Below are 19,413 nucleotides of genomic sequence, written 5' to 3'. Positions count from 1 at the left end.
TTCTACAGATAAAATGTGTGAATATTTTCACTTACATTTCTTCTATAATTAAGCTTATGTTGTAGTAAGTTTATGAATATTTGGAGAGTGTTATTAGTCGTGTGGTTGGAGAGTTTGACAGCATTCACTGTCAATAAATTGTCAATTATTGTTCGATTGATGCTGTCGATTATAGATTATATATTTACAGGTCTATACCCAACACTAGTTGTTATTATCATTGGAAAACAATATCCTGACATAGGCAACATTGTTATCAGTGTTTACACGTTGATTTTAATGTAATAATGTTGATTGTGTGGAGTGATTCATTGATACAGGGGGGATTTCTTGATATGCTAAAAAGGAAAGTGAAAAAGACAGTATATGTCCCAATTATAATGATTTGTGGAAATAATACACAAGAATTCACAATCAGACATTTACTGTAGACCTAAAAAGACCATTTCGAAAAATATTATGAAAATAACTGAGATTACTGCTCTCTTTAGTCTATACACAAGTTATACAACATGGCATGATTTCATTTGTCCCTTGTGTCAGCTGATCTCATGTCTGCTAACATGTTCTGTAGATCCCATTGAACAGAGGGTTGATAAAGGTTATATATACCAGAGTTCTTGCTTAAACAGTATACAGCTTGTTTAATGGTTTATCAAGTTAAAATTGTCAGGTTGGAGTGAGACAAGTTGCACAGCTTCTTACCGCTATTGTACTGTTCAAGGTTACAAAAATATCTGGAATCTGTTTCTTGGTTTACAGAAAGAAAGGTCTGTGGTTATGGTTGATAATAATAGACATTGTCATTTTAGACAAGTTTTGTTATATAAAAATTAGGAAAATATGTTGCCATTTGAGCAATGTTACTTTAGCTCGTCTCGTGGCGTGTGTTGCAGTTAACCTTTTGCATGCACATTTTTAATTTAGTTTTTTTAAATACCAAAGTTGGCATAATAATAAAAATTTGTTGTTGGATTAATTTGTTCTATTTTTCAATATCTTAGGGTCTGTAAAGCATTTTACCCAACTCACTCATTCACTGTGACAAAGACTCAATGTTTTGTTGAGAATAGACTGATAGGATGAAATACATTGGAAGCAGGTTTTGTGCTTTATGCTTGGTCATCAATTCAGTAGCAGTATGAAGACAATCCAGTTGATTCATGTGTGAAATATACATACATGCACCAAATAATTGGTCATTGTATTCTGTATTAAGACATGTTATACCTGTAAGGGTTCAGCTTACTTTGTTTAGGGAGTCCAATAAATTTAATTCACCACATGTGTTGTACATATTTATGACTGTGTTTTCATTATGTTAATACTGTATGCTGTTTTCTCAATCACAGGTTTGGTTTTGTAGTACGGTGCTTTATGTATTCTTGTCATGCACAAGACCTGTGATTGATTCCTATCAAGAGCAAAAAGTGTGAAGAATAAGCTTGGATTAGTTTTGCCAGAGCAAACTTGTTAAAGGGGCCATAACCCTCTCCCAGGCATTGAGGAGTGGTTAAATAGCTCAGTGGTTGATGTTATTGTTCAGCTGGGTTTGATTCTGGACAGGCGCACTAATTCGTTCCTTTTTGTCATGGTGGGGCTGCGGTTTGCTAAAGGAGGCATAAAATGTCTCATTCCTTGAGGTGAATGAGCTGGGGTTGCACAGTTGTTAATGTGTTTGCCCATCAAGCATTGGACCTGGGTTTGATTCCCAACATGAATAATTTTGCTGATATTGATGACCTTCCTTCCTTTCCTACAGGCTATGTACCAGACACTGACTCGGAAGCGGGGACCTTGACAACCAACTCCCCACTCGACTGGATGGAAAAGCATGTTGGCATCGGACCCACATTGTCATCAGTAGAAGAACAAGACGATTCATACAGGGAGTCCTTCACTGAAGGTCAAGGTAAGATATCTTCTGTGTTTGATCTGTTCGTAGAATATAGGAATATTTATGTTGGATATCTACCCACATTACAAATCTCATTAATATCATATCTTAATGCTTGCTACCACACAAAGACCTGAGGACATCCCATTGCAGGTCACATCCGAACGACCTATCATCTGACCAATCAGAGCGTCACGAGATCACAAAAGTGAAAGTCTGAATTGGTCTTCGAATCATGTTTTCTGGAAATGGTTGACATGGGACATTACAAGTGACAGTTACAGGCTGTAGACTAATTCTGAATGCAGGACATTGTCTGTCTCTCACTGACATGACCTGACTTGTGAAGATCCGGAGTAGAATAGGCCTTCAGCAACCCATGCCTCACACACACAGAGACAGACAGACAGACAGACAGACAGACAGACAGACACAGACACACACACACACACACACACACACACACACACACACACACACACACACACACACACACACACACACACACACACAACCACACACACACACAACCACACACACACACACACACACACACACACACACACACACACACACACACACACACACACACGTTGCTATATAAGTGCAATAATCTTGGTCGCTACCTTAAACCCCCCTTTCACCTCACCTCACCTCATTGATAAAACCTTTGACTTCTATTATCCTTGTTTGAAAACCATACTAAGGCATGTTTGCCTCACATCCTCCTGATTGAACAACACTGTTATTACTGATAGAACAAAAAATAATTAAAGTTTCGCATTTAAAGATTCCAGCAAGGATTCAGTTGTGGTGAAGGATTCCGAGTGCGACTCCGACAATTACAGTGACATCGGTGCAGGTCGCAGCGACACCGACATGGGCCGGAAGGAGACAGATATGTGAGTCCATTAGTACAAAGATATTGACAGTGAATAAAATGATTTTGTTAGAAGTAAAGAGTATCCTATTGGAGGGTGCCAATCCCATTTTCGTATGACGGATGCCGAGCTCTGTTAAATGTTTATCTGGTACATGGATGCCAAAATTGCAACGTTGAAATTTATTTTCTTGGACAGAGTGTCTACTATTCAATGAGAAATATAAGCCCTATATAAGCTTAGGAGCACGCAAGGGTGGGCATTCTATGTGAAAAATACAGTCATATTTACTTGTATCAGCTGTGTTCATTGATATGGTTTAAATCAAGTTTTTGAATTAGATGCCAAGACAAATTAACTGGTATGCCTGATGCCTATATGGTAGATTTTGCACCCTCATGCAGCGGTAGAAACTAACTTTTTTAGTCCACTAGTCGTTACAGTGATAACAGATAGCAAAACCTTTAAAAGTGGCAAATTTCTATTGGTCCTTATGATGCCTTAACTACTGGGCAGTTTGGCAAGGACTTCAGGACTAGTGCCAATTGCTAACACAGTTATATTGTTAGAAGTTCCTACGAAGTAATACCTGATAGGCATGAAAACAAATTCCACTTTTACTTCACTTTAGTATTGTGTTTATCAAAGTTTAAAGTTCTGATTACAGAGAGAATCTTTGAGTTTGTCTTATACTTAAAATGGTTAAGGACTATCTAATTCTTTCATAATACTATAGTGTTGACAACAGTAATATGGAAGAATCTGGTGGTTCTTGTTAAGTTAAGCTCACACACTTTGTTTTTACTGAAATACTGTACAAGGAGGCATGAAACGCCATCATTAATTGTAATTATTTTCTTGTTCCCCATTTTATATATACTACTCAAAACAGGTTAAAGTATATCACCAATATGGCTCACGGTAATACCCACCAACCATGACAGATTAACTATAGCGACATGAAAAATAATAATTTTTTGGACTGCTTTTGAATAGAACAGGTGAGAAAATTAGACTAATCTAACAATAGCATGAGAATTAAGCTTCATATTGATTTCATGTTTACGTTAAACTGGAATTAAACTCAATTCACTCGCTCACTCATGTTAAAGCAACATGTACTCTGTACAGGGATGATGCCAGCCTACCAGTCCAAGAGTGTGAAGTCAGTGGATTGTCTCCTATTGCTTCAGACTCCAGCAGTTTACAAGGGTCTACAGCACAGGTTTGAACAAGTTTTAATGACATTTAATTCTTTATTTTTAAATGCAGTAATATCACTTTCTCCCTGCTATCCTTGAGTAAAGTTCATTTTCAAAGAAAAGAACTAGTTGCAGTTTGATTTCAGTTAATCAAGAAATTGAAACTCTTTTTATGAGTCAGACAATGTTGACCTGACTTCAAGTTCCTGGCTTATGCAGATAACTGTAGGTTGACATTTAGACCTGTCATTTATAACCTGATTACTCACAGCAATTCAATCAACCTTAATTATCTGCAGGCTGCATCGCCATCAAGTCTTGACTCATCATTGATGGAGGACGATCGAGCAGAAGCTGACCAGATCCATAATTCGGTCAAGGGAGGTAATCAGGACTCATCACCTGAAAACACACTGAAAGACCTGTCGGACACATCTCCAGATGCTGGGATGATGCCCATTGAGGAATCTGTGATATTAGGGGAGATAACTGCATCTAGTCAAGGGGAGATAAGTGTGAGGGAATCAATGGAAACGGTCAATGAAAGTGCTAGTCAAGATGTGTTGGCAGGTTCTGCTGATGCCAGTGTAAATATTGATGATTCTATTCAGAAGGAGTGTTCAGGTGAAGGCAAAAGTGCAATAGATTTGGATGAATCTGGTCAAGACGGAGCTAGTGCTTTGAAAACTCCATCCAAGGGCAAAAGTGCAACCCCAGCATCAAAGAAGAAAAGTGCTGAGAAAGTGATTGAACATAAGAAACCAAATCTCAAAGTGCGATCATCATTAGCAGATTACATCCGAGCTCCAGTTCCAACAAAACCAAAGGACGAGAAAGGGGAAGACGTGAAACTGAAGAAAAATGTGGTGAATAAGAAACGTGCCGATAATAAAAAGACAGATGTGGGGAAATCACCTGAAAGTGCTGTTGTCAAAACTGATGAAAACACTACAGAATCAAAGAGAGTTAGACCCAAAGTTGAAAAGGAACCTCCAAAACTAATCAAAAGGACTCCCCCTAAAAGCAAATGGGATAATATTATGTCACAACTTGACAGTAGTAAAGTGCCTAAACCCAAACCTAAGTCAGAAATAAAGAGTAAGCTGGAGATGTATCTTGCAACCCCAGTACCGGTGGCACCGAAGAAAGAAAAGGAGCCTAAAAAGGAAACTAAACCGAGAACAAAACTGGTGTCGTCTCCGAAACCCGACTATAGTAAAGTGAAGAGCAAGCTTAGCATTTCCACTCCTCCTCCATTGAAGAGGGAACAGTCGCCCGTGGGCAACAAAACCCAGAGATTGAAGTCGCCACGACCTCTTTCCAGATTGTCCAATGGGAACATTCACCTGGATTTATCAGAGTCGTTTGAGAACAGTGTGCACAGTTCCGCCCGGAGTAGTCGCACCGATCTTAGTGTGGATATTATTGAAAATGTGCCAGAGTCTCCTAGCCAATCAAAGGCAAGAACACCAAGTAAGTAGATTTCTAAAGTATTCATAAGAGTAACAAATGTTATATTTGGGATAACACTTTCTGAGTATAGAACAGATTACTGTACTTTATGGTTGAGTCCCGTCCGAGATTCGAACCCACATTGCGAGAGTGAGGCACCTAATTGATGTGTTACATTTGGTACATTTGACCGCTTTCTAAATGGCATTGTGTGTTCATATTCATAAGAGGCCTGGTAGTTTCCAATACCCAAGGGTTTCAAATCATAACTATTGGAAAATTTAGTTGTTAAACTGACAGAAAAAAATATCAAGTAGTCAGAATAATAGTTACATGTTGTTAGCAAAGATATGCAATACAATATGTATGGAATTGCAATAATGTAACAGTTTGCTACATATGAGGGGGCCCAGGTGGACCAGTTGACCAGGTTCCACGGGGCAGTGCGTTAGCCTTGTGGTTAAAGTTGTGGCTCGTCGCGATGAAGACTCGGCTTTGATTCCCCACATGGGTACAATGTGTGAAGCTCATTTTAAGGTGTCCCCTGCCGTGATATTGCTGGAATATTGCTAAAAGTGGCATAAGACCGTACTCACTCACTCACTCACTCACATTACCCTATGGGGATTGCAGGTTAGAATTGGTCCCCAGCTCGGTGACTTGGTTGATTGCATGTCATTGTACCACAACATCGTGGATTGTTGCTCACAATATGAATCACTGGATTATCTGGTCCAGACTCGAGTGTTTACCATCAACCTTCATAAAGTGAAATTTTGCTGATTGCAGTGTTAAACAACAAACAATTTTTTTTTTCAAATGAGATGCTGCTGTGATATAACTGGAATACTTTTAAAAGCGGCGTAAAACCCAACTCACTCACTGAAAAGGGATGTTGTATCTTGATGCAAACTGTACAGATCAATATCAAAACTATTCTGTATTACAGTCAAGGGTGTTGCCTTGTGGCAAAAGTGCTTGTTTGTCAGCCTAAGGATCATTGTCAATTCCCCACGTGGGTACAATGTGTGAAGCCCACTTCTGGTGGCCCCTGCCTTGATAGAGCTGGAATATTGTCAATAGTGGCATGAACAAATACTACTCACTGTTTGAAACCACATTTATTGAATTGTTATGACATTGGCATTCAGCTCGTTAATATGGCCTTTTTCAAGGTATTGTATCTTGAGTTTGAATGATAACATTGACTTTGTGATACAGGTACATTTAATGCCCAATAATGGATTATTACTGGTAAGAAAATCCACTGACTAAACACACAGTTCAGCCGTCAAGGAGACGGATATTACAGCACAAGCTTAAGCCAGTTTCGAGCCTATCTAATGGAGTTTGTTTACTAAGCCTATTGCTGGGGGGCTTCACTGTTTTAGGAGGGGCGAAGGGGTAGCCTAGTGGTTAAAGCGTTCGCTCGTGGCGATGAAGACCCGGGTTTGATTCCCAAAATGGGCACAATATGTGAAGCCCATTGCTGGTGTTACCCACTGTGATATTATTGGAATATTGCTAAAAGAGGTGTAAAACCGTACTCACTCACTCACTGTTTCGGGTTAGTTTGCTTGTATTTTTCTTCATTAAGGGTGGTGTCAGTTGGGTTGGGGAGGATCAGTGATCATAGGTGCTGCAATTCGCTGAACTTGGATCTCCTAGGTGTGGTTTTAGTCACAGATCTTCCATGATTATGATCCTTGGTTTGTCATTGCAATACATGGGTTTCACTGATGTGGAAATAGCTTAGTCTCAGAACTGCTCATTGGACAAGAAGAGGACGTGTAATAAAAGGCATCATTTAGAAATCAGTCTTAATTACAATTTCCATCTATAAACACCAAGCCAAGTCAAACATTTAATAAAATTAGATTTTTTTACTTTTCATCTCCAGTGAAGTTATTAGATTTAATTTCATTTGAGGAGTGTTCATCCAATAGCATATCACTCTTTTAGTCTGGAGAAAGTGGTTATGAGATGTCCCAGACAATAGGTTTTTGGATAGTTATTGTGTGGTGTGAAGTTGACCTCAAGCAGGGTATAAGAATCTTGTATTCAGTGAGCCCCAGTGAATGTTATTGGCAGATATTGATCAGCGTCCGAGTCAATCATTCAGAGAACCAACTGTATGCTGCAAACAATGTAGGGGTAGGGGTCGCTGTTCTATGAAGACGAGATTGGCATGTTTGCCTCGTAATTAAGCAAGGGTTGCCTCTTGGAATCCATCGTCCAGGCATATCGGAAATATTGATCAAGTGACTTGATGAGACTTCTTGAAATGCTTCATCGGGAGCGGATAGCTGGTGCACATTTCCTCATTGTCCTCTCTGAAAGACTGAAATTTAAGGCTCTAAATCACTAAAAGATTCATTTTTTTGTCAGTGGTTGATGGGAAAAGTCTTTTTAATGTGTTCTTTCAATTTGATTCAAAGTGTCAAGATTGAATTTTACGTTCTGCCACAAATTCTATTTCCTGAACTAGAATTTTGATGAAGTAATTTGATTTTAAAGAGTGTGACAAATTGAAAACCTTGACCATATTTCAACAATTACATTAAGAAGGGAGTACAATTTCCTTTGTGTAAAGTACAATGAAATTAAAAGTCATATATATATATCAGCATCAAATGATGGGGTTCCTTACAAAATCTTTAAAAAGCTGAATATGTAGAAAAGAGAAATTCTGCAGAAGTTGACTCTTCTGATAAATATTGGTAGCTGGCCAAATGCCAGATTGCGGTCCATGGGTGAGCGAAAGAATGGTAGCCATATTGATCGTTCTGACTTCATCTGGACTTGACCCACAATCGGTATAGAGCTGGCCTGGCATGACCCCAGAAAGTTTTCTTGTAGGTACATTGCAAGACAAACGCTTAGTCTCTGAAACATATAATTTTGATAGAAATAAACAACTACATTTAAATTGAAAAGGAGCCCTAGTGAGAAATGAACCTGTGGAAATTCTTCACTTGCTTCATTTAGAGCTAGCATTAGTTAGGTCAAGAAATAATATGGTTCAGGGGCTGTGAGACAGACAAGTACATTGCCTACCACAGAATTATGGATTCAGTAAATGAATTGCTTTCTATCCTGATGAAGTATTTGAAAATATTTTTTTATGGAAATATTGACCATCACACTTTGATTCCATATCAAAGTGTGATGGTCAACTAATCTTAAAAAACAATTTCAAATTGCAGAAGAAGAACCTATTATGTTTTCAAGATTGTCTTCCATGAATTCTTGATAAATCTCACAAAAGGACAGCTTTAGAAACAGGTTTCCATTCTTGGTCGGAAGTGTAAAGCTTGAATGCTGTAGGAACTGATTTTATATGAACAGTCATAAGGATACATGTACCAGTCTCAATTCCCACAATCAATGCAGTATAACTGATGTGATAAAACAGAACAGGGTACACATACCAATTGATATGGTAGTGATCAAACCATGCCATCGATTCTGTGAGTACTGATGTAATCAGAAGTATCTGTGTTACCGTATTCAACGTAATAAGCACCCAGGGCGCTCCCAAAATTAGAAATAGGGGTCCCTTATTAGAATAGAATTTTGATGAAAAAAAACAGAGTTCAAGATCATGAATTTCGTGGTTTATGCTGACAGCCTGAAATGATACAAAAGAAAAGTCTGTGTTTATTATACACGACAGATATATTTTTCCAGAATTTAATTGCCCATAATTAAGAGTGCATATAACACACGAGTGCGTACTATACACGAATATATAAGTCATGTGTACATTGATCAATCGGAAGGGGTGCTAATTGGGATTGTTATCTAGCCAATATAATAGCAAATATCGTCTGGGCGCTTATCAGAGCGGGGTGCTTATTATGTCGAATACGGTAATAGTAAAGGAGAACTGTACCAATCAAACTGTACTGATCAAATCATGCAATGGATGCCATAATAGCCTGATGTGATGAGCAATAGCTGCAAGGATGTATGTATCAATCTATATGTAGTGATTCATGCATGGTTGGCATGGGAACAGCATGGAGTGTGAACACAGATCAATGTCATATGCAGAAGAAGTTTCAGAAATACATCTTTTCTCAACATGAGCGTGAGTCAAACTTTACCACTTAAGGAATTATTTATCTCAACTGATTTTTTGAAACATGATAGGTCAATGGAAAATGAGTATCTTGACATTAAAATCTATAAAAAATATCACTGTTGCTATAATTTAAGATTTTGCTGAAAAAAACAAAAAGCAGTTGTGAGTTTTAGTGAAAAGGTCAAACATAGGATAGTTCCTTGTTGGAGTTCTGTGGCAGAACAGAACCTAGACCTCCAGGCCTGTCAGGGCTGACTCACAACATGGCCACAATGGCTACAGTGTGGGTATAGTACTTGGACAGTTGACTACCAGGAAACAGCAACTCTTGTAGTTTGATCCAGTCAAAGTAAGCAATACTTCAACTCTTGCCGTTGCCGGTAAAACTTCAAAGTCTGGATTGGACAAACCAGCAGAAAACAGCTTGAGTTGTTGTGTATGCCATCTGCTGTACAATACAATGACATGCTATTACCGTATTAGACGTAATAAGCGCCCAGGGTGCTCTCAAAATTAGAAATAGGGGGCTCTTATTAGAACATCATTTTGGTGGGAAAAACCCCCAGAGTTGAAACATAAATTTCGTGGTTTATGCTGACAGCCTGAAATGTTTGTGTACGACAGATATGTTTTTCCAGAATTTAATTGCCCATAATTAAGGGTGCATATAACACACGAGTACGTATTATACACGAATAAATAAGTCTTGTGTACATTGATCAATCGGAAGAGGTGCTTATTGGGATTGTTCACTAGCCAATATATTAGCAAATATTGCTGTGGGCGCTTATTAGAGCAGGGCGCTTATTACGTCGAATACGGTTTACATTTTCCATAAAGCATGTGTAGCGAGTTGCGGCTGTAAGTCTATGTTAAACTTGGGTAACAGGGTTTTTACGTAGAGGGGAATGTCCGAGTTACTCTCCATTCCTTAAACATACTGAAGCCGAGGCCCCTTATTTTTAAGGAATGGAAAAACACTTAAAACACATCCCTTCTTTTACACTTTGTCCTGTAAAGTAATGCAATGGTGTAGAGTACTGCATGTTTAGATAATTACTTTAGAGCCTGGAATGAATCAATGATCATCTGGACTGTGGTCATGATTGATTGATGAAATAACAGACACCTGTAATTGCACTTGATGCACTGTAGGTACATCAGATATTATTGTGTGTCCCACAGGACGCATTATATATCTTTCCTGCGTCTTTCCTCTACATTTGTGCGTGCTGGATGCACATTTGTATGTCGTGTAGAACCCTTGGGTAGCCTCGTGGTTGAGGCATTTGCTTGTCTCACTAATGACCTGAGTTTGAGCTTCCACATGAGCACAATATCTTGTGTCCCCGGCGTGATATTGCTGGAATATTGCTAAAAGATGCATAAAACCAAACTCACTCACTATGTCAAACTGTTTCCTTTGTGGTTTGGGACCACATTGTTTCCTCTTAATCCCTAAAGTTAAATGATAACAAGCATTGGGTAATGATTTGTAAACAGTTTGATGTTTTCAAGAAACAGGCCATTGTCACAGCCCAACAATTTTGCAAGTTTCTTTTGTTGACTTTATCCTGTGACTGAAATCAAGAGAAGGTGATATAGCTTAGGACCCGTGAAGATTCCGGGGTAGAATAGGTCTTCAGCAACCCATACTTGCCGTAAAAGGAAACTATGCTTGTGGTAAAAGGTGACTAACAGGATCGGGTGGTCAGTCTCGCTGACTTGGTTGATTCATGTCATCGATCCCAATTGCGTGGATCGATGCTCATGATGTCAATCACTGGATTGTCTGGTCCACACTTAATTATTTTACAGACTGCCATCATATAGCTGGAATATTGCTGAGTGCGGCGTTAAACAACAACAACAACAACAAAAAATAAATGATATAGCATAGTGGTCCAACAGTGGTTGAAATTAAGGGTGTCTGGGGTTAGTGAAGTTTGCTACCATGGTATTTGAATCTAGTGACCCCCAAAATCTTATATTTTTAACCTCTAGGTCATGCCAAAGATCATATAACTTCATTTGAACATTGACTCGTCACAGGGATTCACTTCCCAGTTCAAATGTGTGATGCCCTTTTCTGGTGTCCTCCTTTGTGATATTGCTGGAGTTTTGCTAAAGCTGTTTTAGGCCCTTTCACTCGCTCACTTGTTTGAATCAGGATGCCCTGACATAAGAGCTGTAACTTTATTGACTTCCACGTAAAGCCCTTTTCACCAGAACAACATGTGTGTGATGAATAATCATTATCCATTATTTAAAAAATAACCAATAAAATTGAAAACCATTCTAAAATGGTATAGCTTGGCAGATTCATGGCTTGTCTGTTCTGTAATAATACAATTTTAACAATGTCAAGTGTTAGCAGAACAAGTCCCTGTGTATTGGAATAAAAGCGGCTTATTGATTCCGTCAGGCGAACTTGTCAGGCGCACGTGTTGTTCATTACTGTTTCTCCATGTCTATTGATCACAGTTACATCTCATTAAGTCAGAATAATTGTGACATCTGTAGGGTTTTACCTTGACTTATAGAAGTGGTGGTCCAAGGGACCCCCAGTAATTCACTGTAAGGGTCCCTGCAGGCAATGTGGGGGTCCTGCAAAATAATGAAATGGTGTAGTGTACTGTACGATTAGATCATTACCTAGAGCCTGGAATGAATCATTGATCATGTGGACCCATACACCCTTAACTCATCGATCTTGATGCGCTGTAGGTACAATGAATGGTATTGTGTGTCCCGAGGGACACGTACAGTATATGTTTTTTTCTGCGTCTGTTCTCTACATTTGTGTGCACTGGACACACATTTGTGTGTCATGGAAAACCCTGCACATTTATCAGCTTATTGGTAGCTGCAGCTGTCTGGATTGTATGGTACACAGGTTGTTGAGAACAAATGGGATATTTGTAATCATAATCTTAAAAATTGTTCATTTTAATATAGAACAAAGTTGTAGTTATTCTAAAGAAGTTATTGATTTTTAACCATATTTAATAACAAAAAGCTATTTTGAACAACATGTTACAGCATAATACATCATTTGAAGCCTGTAATGATTCAATCCCAATTTGGATTCCCGATTAGAGTAGATCCTCAGCAACCTTTGCTGATCTTAAGAGGCAACCAAATGAATCGAGTCCTCAGACTTGTTGGCTTGGTTGATTGCGTTCCATCATACCCTGACAGTGTGAATTAAGTGTTGCTCACTAATATCAGTCACTAGATTGTCTGGTCCAGACTTGATTATTTACAGGCCGCCGTCATATTGCTGGAATATTGTAGAAAGTGGTGATAAACAACAAACAAACTAAACGAAGCTGAAATAAATCCATGTTAGAATGATGAAACATAATTTGATATAATGACAAAACCTGTTCTGTACAATAAACAATCAGTACAAGAAATGATATACTCATTGTATACTGAACAACAAACGTTCCTGTGCCATTGAATAAGATTTAATGCAAAGATATGTTTTTTACCAAATCTGAAACAATTTCGGTTTGCCACAGATAAGACTCCTGTAAGTGTTCAAATGGTTTAATTTGCCATACTGACTTTAGAAAATGTTTGATTTCATAAAAAACATGAACATGAAACATATGGCAGACAGAAACAGAAGCCTTTGTTTCACTCCTGCTGTGGGATTCCGAGGCACGACCAGGCCGCCATCTGTGTGCAAAGAAACAGGAAATATTGATTCTGTATAACACTGCAGAGGAATCATTGCATGGCTATTTCTGATAACGTCCCACATTACCAGCAGCACTGATAGCTCTGTAACAGCTTTCACATCCTGGAATTCCCAATTGGCCGTTTGGTAACAGCTACGCCTTTGAAATCCTTTGTTTGGCCTTCGAGCCATTTTTGTTATTGTGCTTGAAGATTCTTTCGTAAACAGAAATTAGAAAACTGTATAGATTTATTTGAAATTGTGTATCGGTGAGTTAATGGAAGTAAGCTGATCTGTTTATTTGACAAGATGTCAAATTATGTTTCAAAATGAAACTATTTACTTGTAAACTAATGATTGTATGTTATGTAACGGATGTAAAATGCCTGGTTTGTAAGATAGGCCATATGGCCATCATGATGATACTATGAATGAAAGTCGATACCCTGGCGTAAATTTTGCCAGGTTCTAATACACTTTATGACATTTTTACTGTCATTGATTTTATTACTTTTCAAGTAAATCATACTGGCATGAAGTTATGTTGTGTATACAAAGCCTGAATTAATTTATTGCTTTGAAACAATAAGGGGCAGTTTGGTAGTCCAGTGGTTAGTGTGTTTGTTAATGATACAGATGATTTGGGTTTGATTCCCAGTATAGATGTAACGCCTCTGACTCCTTCATATCCTTGGCAATAATGTATTGGTTAGAGCTGCTGACTATTTTCCCATTAAATGAGGCCTGTGGGGATTCCAGGACTGCTGAGGGGTGGTTGGGCAGCCAAGTTGTTAAGGTGTTCGCTTGTCATGCCAAAGGCCTGGGTTCAATTCCCCAGGTGGGTACTATATGTACAGCCTATTTCCGATGTCCCGTGATATTTCTTTGGAATAAAAGTGGTGTAAACCATACATTCACTCCAGGACTGACTAGGTTGCCAGTATTTCTTGTGTTTGTTGCAGATAACTAGCATGATGATCAGTAGGGGTTAACCGTTTACGATGTATCGATGCATCAGTTTTATGCATGATATGTATTATTACCACAGCCAGTCCAAAGAACTGTAAAATAGAGAAATTCACACGAAATCAGGACAAAATATGTATCTTGATACATATTGTATCATGAAGTTACACGATATGTATTATTACCTTAGCCAGTCCAAAGAACTGTAACATGGAGAAATTCACACTAAATCAGGACAAAATATGTATCTTGATACATATTGTATCATGAAGTTTCATGACATGTATTGATATGTGAGGTTAGTGTATCTTGACACCACTAATGATCATTGGTCCATGTGTGACCTGACTGACTGTATGTCAAATGCCCTGACAGCTTGACCTGTGTGGTAAAAGACATGCCCTGTCAAAAGCATCTGAAAATCTACTTTCCTATGTTCAATCATGCTTTTTTTGGTATTTCTTTGAATTTGAATAAGATTCCTTCAGCAGAGTACAGGCTTTGTAAGCTGTTGTATTGATTCTTGTAAAGGAGCTTACAGCTATTGCCAGGGGTCTGTGAGGAAATTGTTACTCTGTGTTACTACTGTCTCGGTGAGGATTAGCTGCAAAGCAGGTCTCTCTGTCTGGTATTGATGTCACAGAATATGTCTCCATAACTCCATATATATTGTATATTCTAGGTGATACTATAAACCTGAATATGTTGACTTGATGACAGCATGTCAGTCTGTTCCAAACACTTTTGAGTCTACTAATCCGAACTAGGCTCTTATCATTTTCATTAGATTTTAGTGGTCATATGGTCTGTTTTAAGTTAAGCTTACTAGACCAAACAGAATTTTACAAGTCTTTGGCTTCCGACTAGTAGCTAAAGTCGCAGACTGGCACATGTGTATGAAAGATGAAACATCCGAAATAATGTTACAGTAAACTATGTTTATAATGACTATGTACCCGTGAAGATTCGGGGCAGAATAGGTCTTCAGCATCCCATGCTTGCCGTAAAAGGCGATTATGCTTGTCGTAAAAGGCGACTAACAGGATCGGGTGGTCAGGCTCGCTGACTTGGTTGATGCATGTCATCGATTCCAAATGGATCAATGCTCATGATATCAATCACTGGATTGTCTGGTCCAGACTTGATTATTTACAGACCGCCGTCATATAGCTGGAATATTGCTGAGTGCGGCGTTTCACAACAAACAAACAAATTGTATAACGACCACGCTTAAAATGAACTGACTGATATAACAAACTTATTTTTTAGTCATCACCATTTGTTGCATATATGCAGTATATATGCTTATAACGAACTATGGTTTTTACGAACTAAAATTAGTGGTCCCTTTGAGTTCGTTATTACCATAGTTTACTGTCTATCAAATTCACTTGCTCACCCACACCACTCACTCAAGGTTCTTATCACTGAGAGGAGGCATGTTATGTGACAATAACTATCAAGTTGATAGGATCTTGTCAGCCATTATTTCACCACCTGTACCAGGTGTGAGAAACAGTAGGTTCCACCACCACTATTGCCTAAAGCAATGGAGAGATTGTTCATGATAAAGGGTGAGGTGAAACGCCCAATATCAACCATGGATGTTGGAGGAAATGTTAAAGGCGTTACAGACTATAACTGCCCCCGTGGTATACTGGATAGAGCACTAGCACAGACAGCAGTAGGTCGGTGGTTCAGTCCCTGGCCACGGCATACTAACAGATGTTAAAAGAATGTACTTGTTGCTTTTTACAGCAAGCATGGGTCGCTGAAGACCTATTCTCACTCGGAATCTTTACCGGACTTATCACTGGATCCATTTGGTCACCTCTTATGACAAGCATTGGTTGTTGGGGACATATTCGTACCCAGAATCACCATAGGGGATGTGATGTCTTCCTGAATTATGAAGATATATGTAAAACAGCATAAAACTCGACTCGTGCAGTCATGTTGTACCAGAGTTAAGGTCATTCGATGAGCTGGTACGACACAACTGTAAGAGGAGAAAGGGGGACATTTCTCATTATCTGTCTTAGAACAATATATCAAATTATCAATGTATTGCAATTGTTTGCCCTACGATAGTACTAAATCAATAGGAATTAAGAAATGCCAATGGTATTGTCGATAGTATGAATAACAATCGATAATTTCAACACTTGCAATTAGTTATTAATAAAACATAAAATATGAAAATTTCAAACCTGCCCATATGTTGGTGACAACAATGAGACAACTTTCAGATTAGAGTTACTTCCCTTTGTTTTGTATAGCGACAGGGGAAAAATGTCTGACTTTGAGATTGTCAGCAATAATTTATTCATCTCTATTACATTAATTCATATCATTATAAAGCCTTACTATACAGTGATATAACAGAAATACTGTCCAAAGTGGTGATAACCAACTCACAAACTCACTCATCAATCTTTAAAGTTGGTTAACTACTATTGCAATACTTTTGCAATTATTGAAAACTATCACAATACTATTGCAAAAGTGTTGGTTCATCTTGCAGTGCAATCGCAATAGTGAATATAATCCCAGTAGTCGGCCCTCATCTGTATGCAGTTAATGTATCAGCTATGATTTTAGTATTATTCATTTTGTTGAAGTTGAAATTGCACTCATTATAAATAATCAGTCTGGCATGTCATGAAATAATACATCCTTACAAAAGTTGAACATTATGTGATATAATGAACATTGAACACTGCATGTTTATATTTCCTTTACTAATGGAAACAATATTTATTTGATAAGAAATTGAAGATGTTAGTCCAACAATTTTGTGTTTTCTAAAATGTAAATTTTGGTAATAACTTATATTTGGGGCAAAGCAAAACTGTTTTTAGACTTTTCCCACCTGAAACAGCTATATTGATTGGATGGGAAGATAATGTAGGAAGTGCCAATTCCACAGTATTTCTCATGGGGACACTTTCCTATTTTCATAGTTTCCCATGATTCCACAGTATTGACACCGTGCCAACAGTGATGTAATTGCAGTCGCGAGCATCTTGGAAATTATGCGGAAGCAATGGTTTCTAATAGTGTCCAGCGCTAATTTTCCCTGAGACTGTCTTGTTATGTTTGTGCACTGTGGCCATCTTATTTCTCTTAGGATGTTGCCGAATTTCTTTGTTGCCGAATGTCTTGAAGTGAGATGCCGGACGCATATGGAGGGCTGTCAGAGTCACTGATTGATTTTTATGGAATTTGGTTGTTGATGATGCCATTTAAATGAAGACTCTTGTCTTCAAGGAGATGGGTTGACCCCCAATTTTCACCAAGATTCGGCACTTTCAGGAACTATTCTCTGGGAATACGATGTCATATTGACCTTGGTGGTCCCAGTCGATTGGCTGATATTTAGAATGATAATGATATCCAGCATGTTTCCTTCCCTTCCAAGAATATACAACAATATGGACTAAATGGGGCTCCATTTGGCCAAATGTGTTTCTTATGAGGTGGCAATTCCAACATATGGTCGTCACATACGGTTGACACACACGTGACCAGGATGGGGTGTGCGTTCACTATGACTGCCGAAGCTGCCAAGGCACGGGCTTCAGGTATTTTACCTTGGGTATTGTAGATGATCCCTTCCATACTTATATCAAAACTTTAGTTTGGAATATCACTGTATGTCAGTGATTTTTAATGTCGATACTGCTTTGATACAAATTTATGGATATTGATTCTAAATTAATAAGGCACTGCCACAGAAACTTTTACATTTATCAACATAACAATTATTGAGATAACTATGGTTCAGATGCACAATGACAAGGCAAAAAAATAAATTTAAAAGATTTAATGGATCAGCCTAGTTTATATTTAACATTAAATTGCAGGTCTACATTGGTAATTTTTATCTCTACACGTACAAAATAATTAATCATATTCTTTATCAATGTATGGATATATATGTATATATATCATGATACTTCTGAGGCAATACATCATTGTTCCAATTTATGATCATTGACACCCCTACCTTCTGTACTTGTATAGTGTCATAAAAATACTGTCAGTATCATAAAGAAAACTTTGATTTTTGTCAGATAAAATGTAAGCTAATTTCTATCATGCTAAAAACTGATCTTCCAGATCTTAGGGATCTTAGCACATTGCGTGCCGTAATCCTTTGTTAAAGTATAGGAGTTACAATCATCGTAGCACTTTGTGGAACAGGATGCTGGGTAAAATCAGCCAAATGAAACATCTACCACTTCCCCGAAGACTGATTATTACTTCTGACAGTAATATCCTTGCAGTGGAATTGAAGTAATGCATTTTTCATCAATGTCAGATTTGGCATTTGTAGTTCTAATAACTGTCAAAGTATATAGTGATTGCATATGTGGTATAGAAGGACTCCCATTGTCTATCAACTAACAACATATATCATAATAAGGCAGGGCTTTTATTTTCTTATTTGGAAAAAGTTTGCATAAATTTGATAAGAAGATGATTAGTAAAACAAACATGTAGTTCAAGGATAAATTTAATTTTATTGTGTTTTTTTGGTTTATGTTTACCTTATAACGTCAGGTTGGTTGGAAGTAGAAACTGTAAAAAGGAATAGGCCACAATAAATTATTTATTTGATTTCATCCAAATTTATCAGAATTGTGGCGCTTGAGGCATTTTATTTCATATTTTATACAATGAAATGGCTCAGGCACCACAGTCTTGACAAATTTAAATTTCTGGGGTGCCCAAGGGACTCAACTCTGCATACCGAGTCGCGGCATCTTGGACGACTTTTTCCTGTCTGTAGTCTGTACTTGTGAACAAAGTGTGGCAAGGTGTTTTCTGTGGAGGCAGATTTGTATGAAAATATAACAATTAATTTATTACGGCCTTAATGTAGGTTAAAGATATGCTTAGCCTGCAGCAAATTTGCAGCGTAAGTTGCCCTCCATCATGACAACTACACTTGGTGTCTGCTGAGTCAGCTTTATGAACTAGATCAATCAAGCAGTAACTGATTACCTAATTACATGGAGACATTGCCTTGTGTCAGTGTCCCACATTAACTGTGACATAGACATAATCTACGTGCATGGGCACCAGGACGTTAATGAAACCTTGTGGTTCAGTCTGTGTGAAGTCATGACACCAGACCTTGTTGTTAAGCTTGTTTGAAGTCACATGACACCATGTGTTTCAGTTTGTATGAAATCACATGACACCTTGTGTTTCAGTTTTAATGAAGTCATGTG

At 38.1% G+C, this 19,413-nt stretch overlaps 1 protein-coding gene across 5 annotated transcripts in view; it reads left to right on the top strand.

Annotated features, from left to right (window-relative positions):
* LOC139449330 (microtubule-associated tumor suppressor candidate 2 homolog) overlaps positions 1-19,413 on the top strand; it is a 167,510-nt gene that overhangs the window by 67,373 nt on the left and 80,724 nt on the right. For all 5 annotated transcript variants that reach the window (XM_071230641.1, XM_071230642.1, XM_071230639.1 and 2 more), the window contains exons 3-6: positions 1,763-1,912; positions 2,688-2,799; positions 3,910-4,003; positions 4,280-5,453. In XM_071230641.1, the coding sequence (XP_071086742.1) occupies positions 1,763-1,912; positions 2,688-2,799; positions 3,910-4,003; positions 4,280-5,453 (1,530 nt within the window). The remainder of the gene's footprint in view (positions 1-1,762; positions 1,913-2,687; positions 2,800-3,909; positions 4,004-4,279; positions 5,454-19,413) is intronic.

This window comes from Haliotis cracherodii, unplaced genomic scaffold (assembly GCF_022045235.1).
Source record: "Haliotis cracherodii isolate W230 unplaced genomic scaffold, xgHalCrac1.p SCAF_8, whole genome shotgun sequence".
In the NCBI taxonomy this organism is placed as follows: domain Eukaryota; kingdom Metazoa; phylum Mollusca; class Gastropoda; order Lepetellida; family Haliotidae; genus Haliotis; species Haliotis cracherodii.
Note: the sequence above shows the minus strand (reverse complement) of the source record. Positions and strands in the feature narration are given on the sequence as shown.